This window comes from Haliotis rufescens, unplaced genomic scaffold (genome assembly GCF_023055435.1).
Source record: "Haliotis rufescens isolate VD_foot unplaced genomic scaffold, xgHalRufe1.0.p SCAF_22, whole genome shotgun sequence".
Classification (NCBI taxonomy): domain Eukaryota; kingdom Metazoa; phylum Mollusca; class Gastropoda; order Lepetellida; family Haliotidae; genus Haliotis; species Haliotis rufescens.
The window spans coordinates 66411-72410 of NW_025963913.1; the positions used below are offsets into that span (position 1 = coordinate 66411).

The 6000-nt window shown below is 42.5% G+C and overlaps 1 protein-coding gene and 1 long non-coding RNA gene across 2 annotated transcripts; both read right to left on the minus strand.

Annotated features, from left to right (window-relative positions):
* Positions 1-458: 458 nt before the first annotated feature.
* Positions 459-1627, minus strand: LOC125383199. Its single transcript, XR_007222688.1, has 2 exons — positions 977-1627; positions 459-766 (listed from the first exon to the last, which is right to left on the minus strand). It is a non-coding gene; the product is annotated as an uncharacterized LOC125383199 (long non-coding RNA).
* A 1150-nt stretch (positions 1628-2777) lies between these two features.
* On the minus strand, positions 2778-5556 carry LOC125383239. Its single transcript, XM_048401545.1, has 3 exons — positions 4482-5556; positions 3748-4049; positions 2778-3599 (listed from the first exon to the last, which is right to left on the minus strand). The coding sequence occupies exons 1-3, from the start codon at positions 4498-4500 to the stop codon at positions 2778-2780; spliced, it is 1143 nt and encodes a 380-aa protein (XP_048257502.1). The 5' UTR covers positions 4501-5556.
* Between the last annotated feature and the right edge of the window lie 444 nt (positions 5557-6000).

Genomic DNA, 6000 nt, shown 5'->3' on the forward strand with positions numbered 1-6000 from the left:
TTTTTTCTTGCAAGGAGTGACAATTTAATAACAGATTTGTCTCTAAGCTAATGAGCTTACTTGGCCATGCATTGTATGTGAAATACCAGTTTAATTTACTTGCATCAGCTGTGAACACTGATATTACTCATGAATCACTAATGTGACAACTTATCGTTGCAATTTATGGCTCTCGTCAGGCATTGTTTGTGCAACAATGAGGATTAAAATCACAGAATATAATGGTGGCTTTTCGTTGAAGATACAAGCTGATACTTCATGACCATTTACAACCTTGTTCATTTACAACAGTCATACACACTGAGTGACATCACCAAGACAATGCTGTTAACTATCTATAATTGGTTACTGAGTCACTTTTGCGATGCTTAGCAATGTACTTTCACTCAAAATTGTTCCTCTACTTTTACAAACCACACAATTCAACTTCAGTTGTTAAAATAAAACATAACTACTACTAAGACTGCAAAGTGATATTTTATTATGAAACCATTGTAGACATAAGTTAGAAACAAACACATGTTTTTCAGTTACATACTAAATAAACGGCCTCGAACCTCCCCTCACAGCCGCCCCTTTCCACACCTCACATACACTTACAAAACTGTACAGTGACATGTTTCCACTGTATATTTTTCATTACTTGATAGTAGAGTGAATATTTAGATAATTCACAGTGAAAAAAACAGGAAAGAGTAGGATAGTAGAGACAACATTAAGATAAGAGATAATACAAGTCAGGAAACTGTTGTTTAGTAGAGGGAACCTTAAGATAATAGCTAGTACAAGACAGGAAAGAGTTGGATAGTTGAGACAACATTAAGATAATAGCTAGTACAAGACAGGGAAGAGTAGGATAGTAGGGGAAACATATAAATGGTTCAAAACACAACGCTGGAGAGACTAGGATAGTAGAGAGTAGAACAGTAAGACAGTACATCGTACAAAACAGGAAGAGAAGGATATCAGAGACAACATTAAGATATTAGATAGTACAAGACAGGAAACTGTAGTTTAGTAGAGGGAACATTAAGATAATAGCTAGTACAAGACAGGAAAGAGTAGGATAGTAGGGGAAACATATAGATGGTTCAAAATACAACACTGGAGAGACTAGGATAGTAGAGAGTAGAACAGTAAGACAGTACATCGTACAAAACAGGAAGAGAAGGATATCAGAGACAGCATTAAGATATTAGATAGTACAAGGCAGGAAAGTAGAGGTAGATAGTAGATGGTAGATAGTACAAAGGTGGAGAGAATGGGATAGTAGAGAGGACATTAAGATAGTAGGTAGCAGAAGGAAGGAAAGAGTATGATAGTAGAGAAAAGAAAATGAAATAGCAGACAGTACAAGTCAGGGGAGAGTAGGTTAGGAGAAACAATAAGATAGTAGATAGTACAAGACAGGGAAGAGGATAGTAGAGGTAGATACTGATAGTAGATGGTAGATAGTACAAAGGTGGAAAGAATGGGATAGTAGAGAGGTCCCTACGATAGTAGGTAGTACGAGGAAGGAAAGAGGATGATAGTCATGGTGGTAGAGAGAATAAAATTAAATATAAGACAGCACACAGGAGAGAGTAGGATAGTAGAGGTAGAAAGTAACTCGTAGATAGTACGAAGGTGGAGGGAATGGAATAGCAGAGAGGATATTGAGATAGTAGAAGGAAGGAAAGAGGATGATAGTAGGGGAAAAAATTAAATAGCAGACAGTACAAGGCAGGGGAGAGTAGGATAGGAGAGACAACAATAAGATAGTAGATAGTACAAGGCAGGAAAGAGTAGGATAATAGAGATAAGAAAATTAAGATAGCAAATAGTACAAGACAGGAGATAGTAAGATAGTAAGATAGAGTAAGATAGGATAGTGTAGTGTAGGACTGTATTTAGGCTAGTGTAGGTCAGTTAGGATAGTGAATGACTGGAGAGTGCATATATGTTTGGCAGTACACAGTAGGGTAGTGTTGGACAGTAACTGAGAGGATAGTGTAGGTCAGTAGAGAGTAGGTTAGTGTAGGCCAATACAGTGCAGTGTAGGAGAGTATCCAGACAGGAAAGATAGTAGGATAGATTAGGTAAGTATAGAGTAGGGTAGTAGCGTATTACAGTAGAATAGTGTAGGATAGAATAGGATAGTACAGAAGAGGGCAGAGTACGTCAGTACATGGTTGGGTGGTTTAGGACAGTACAAAGTAAAGAAGAGAATGACAGTGCACGGTAGAGTAGGAGTGAGTGAGTGAGTGTGTATGGTTTTCCGGAGCTTTCAGAAATATTCCAGCAATATCACGGCGGGAGACAACCAGAAATGGGCTTCAGACACTGTACCCATGTCAGGATTCAAACCCACGTTTTCGGTGTCACAAGCAAAAGCTTTAACCACTAGGCTACCCGACTGCCCCAGAGTAGTGTAGGAAAGTATGTAGCAGAGTAGTATATGAAAGTACATAGTAGACTGACTCGAGTAGTGTATCACATTACATGGTAGTGTAGATTAGGCCAGTACATGGTAGGGTAAGGTAGTACAGTACATAGTAGAGTAGCATAGGAGTTGTGTGTGACAGTGCACGGTAGAGTAGTGTCAGATAGTACATAGCAGACTAGTGTAGGATAGTACATAGCACAGAAGTGTAGCACAGTAGATGGTAGTGTAGAGCACAACAGTACAAAGTAGTACAAAAACAATGACTGTTAGCGAAAGACATGAAAACCATGTATAAACCTCAACCTAACTATATTCCAATCTATACCTACCTGTTCCCTGCCCCTTACACTGTTTAGAAAAAGTCCCTGGTGCCAGATGAGAGACTGGAGCTGTACTCAGCCAGGAGAGCTTCCAGGTCCTCAAGAGTGTCCTGGGGCTCCTCCAGTCTCGCCTGCTTTACAGCTTGGGACACCTCGCTGTTGTCATCTGGGCACTTCCTCTTGCGTGAAGGCAGGGGCTCCTTGCTGGGCTCAGATGTGGGTTTCTTCTTTTTCCTTAAAATGAGTTTGGTAAGATACAGATATTCCACATCATATTCATCATCAGAGTTTAGCTCACATCTGTCCACTGACTTGGCAGAATGTACACTTAATGTTGCAGCAGTGACACCACCTGACTTAGGACTCTCTGGTGCTGAAACAACCTTATCCTTTACATTCTTAACAGGGACAGGGGATGTCTTGCAACCTGTACTGGGCAAGACAGACTTTGGCTTTAAGTATGCACCATCAGCAGACAACAACTGTTCAGCAAAACTCTTAGGTGAGGCCTTAATGATACTATTTCTACCCCCAGACTTAGTGATACGGTTCCCCAGGGGTCTGCTCTGGGTTTTGATGTGCTGAGCGCCAAGAGGCTGAGGCACAAAGTAGGGCTTGCTCTCTGGCTGATGCTTGATCATTTTCTCCTTCAGAATGCGAGGCGTTGGCTGAGGTTTTGGCCTGAACGTGCGGGGCTTGCGTTTGCAGGGCTTGAGCTCGAGTTTCTGCTTTTGATGGACATTGGGTTTGGGGTTGCTTGTTGTAGGCATGGGAGGAGTTTCAACATGGGCCATAGACTGGGGATGAGGAACTGGACTGGGTGGGTCAAGTTGGGGCAGAACACAGGAGAAGGCCTAATGGGCGATACAGTCATTGTATCATTTTTATATTTCATGATTACTTAAGTACAATGGAAGTATATCTCTACTATAAAAGCAAGTATAATTATCTTTTGAGTTACGTTTTATAAATCATCAAAAGAACAAGAATACTCCTGCATACCTCTGGTCTTATCAGCTCCAGGTCTAGCACTGCACTGGGCAGGCTGACAGGCAGCTGGCAGACAGGCATCATCTCCCTACGTCTATTGCAAGATGGTGGCTGGACTGCAGGAGGCAAGGGGATAGCAGTCACAGATGACTGACCTCCAGGCTGAAGGAGTCTTGGCTGTAGGTAACCAGCATCCAGGGAGAGGTTAACAGGATTACCAGCAGGTATCCAGATAGTGTTGTTATCTATCAGACATCTGGTCCCATCTCCCAACACCACTGTTGGCAGCCCGGGGAGCAAGCGGGTCACAGGCACTGTAACAGTGAATAGTTTACTAAACTGCCTACAAGATAATTCGTCATTTCGTTAATAGTGAAAACCAATATCTAACTGTTCATTAGATTTATGTCTTTTGAAAACAAGTTCAGCATGTCTGCAGGAATTCCAAGAAGTCGAAAATGTTGTGTATCATGTTCACGTTTTGTGACATTTCAACTAAAATTCCCTAAAATGTTCAGGTTACCAATCACCATCTAAAGTTAATGTGAAACTCTACAATATAACACACTGGAAATTCCGAAAATTTGAATTGGTTATTGTGCAATTCTGTAATAGAAGACCTTCATACAGACAATGAAAATTGAATATGCGGTGCGGAAACATCAGCGTTTCATTGTTTGTATTGTAAACACATTAAAACAATCACATGTTACTTTGTCACTGGTCAAAATACAAATTTCAAATACCTGTCGTAGTGGGATTCATAGTTTTCTCCACCTCTTCAAGTCGTACACACTTTTAGAGTCGTATTTTGCACAATAAAACTGAGAACACTTCCAGTGATAGCTCTCAAAATGGCTGACACACAGGAAGGGCTAGCTGTTGTCATGACGCCGCTACTCTAGGCAAAACCACGCATGCGTCGACTTTATGCACAACTCGGCACTTCCGTCTGCCTTACATTGTGAATAAAGTTAGATCTACATCAACACTTGGCAGCCATCTATACAGGGTTGAACATGGAGAAGAAACGTTGTGAAATGCGAAGGTCATTCCAAGGGAAGCTACTCTAGTACAGTTTGCTACTTAAAAAGAGTTACCGTGCTTGAATGAGGATTTTATGATCGCTTGAATGAATCATAAAAAAATACTTCATGTTTGCAATGAGAGTGAGTGAGTGAGTTACTTGTGGGCCACCTGTGACCCCTTTACAATGTTAAAAGAAAATACCCTGACACTACATCTGTTAAGGTTTAGGCAATTCATTACCATTGTATATAGTTATTAATAAGCAAATTACATGAACATATTATTTTCTCTCAGATTTAGGGTGTGTTCAAGATTGGAACTGCCACAATGGCTACTACAGGACTCAAACAGGAGTCACCCGGAAATCCTTATCTTATGCACAATAATTCAATAGAAGGGAAGCCAACTAAGTCACTGTAACATAATTCTTTAACCTTCCCCTGGCAACAATGGTTAGTACAGAAATAAAAATCGCGCCAAGGCAAAGTTGCTCAACAGGAGTATTCAAAGTGAGAAAGAAATAGAGGAGGAGGGGTAAAGGGAAGTCCATTGGTAGGACGGAGGTAGGGGCAGGTGGGGGAAATGGGGATTATAAGAGGAGGACAGGTGAGGGGGGTTACATTGGTAGGACGGAGGTAGGGGCAGACGGGGAAATGGAGGAGGAGAGGTGAAGGGAAGTACATTGTTAGGACGGGAGTAGGGGCAGGTGGGGAAATTGGGGACATTGGAGGAGGAGAGGTGAAGGGAAGTACACTCGTAGGCCGGGGCTAGGGGCAGGTTGGGACATGGAGGATAGGTGAAAGGAAGTACATTGGTGGGTCGGAGGTAGGGGCAGGTGGGGAAATTGAGGACATCGGAGGTGGGGAGGTGAAGGGAAGTACATTGGTAGGTCGGAGGTAGGGGCAGTCGGAGAAATGGAGGAGGAGAGGTTCAGGGAAGTACATTGCTAGGACGGGGGTAGAGGCAGATCGGGAAATAGAGGACATTGGAGGGGGAGAGGGTAAGGGAAGTACATTGGTAGGTCGTAGGTTGGGGCAGGTGGGGAAATTGAGGACATCGGAGGTGGAGAGGTGAAGTGAAGTACATTGGTAGGTCGGAGGTAGGGGCAGTCGGAGAAATGGAGGTGGAGAGGTTCAGGGAAGTTTATTGTTAGGACGGGGGTAGAGGCAGGTGGGGAAATGGAGGACATTGGAGGAGGAGAGGGTAAGGGAAGTACAATGGTAGGTCTTAGGTTGG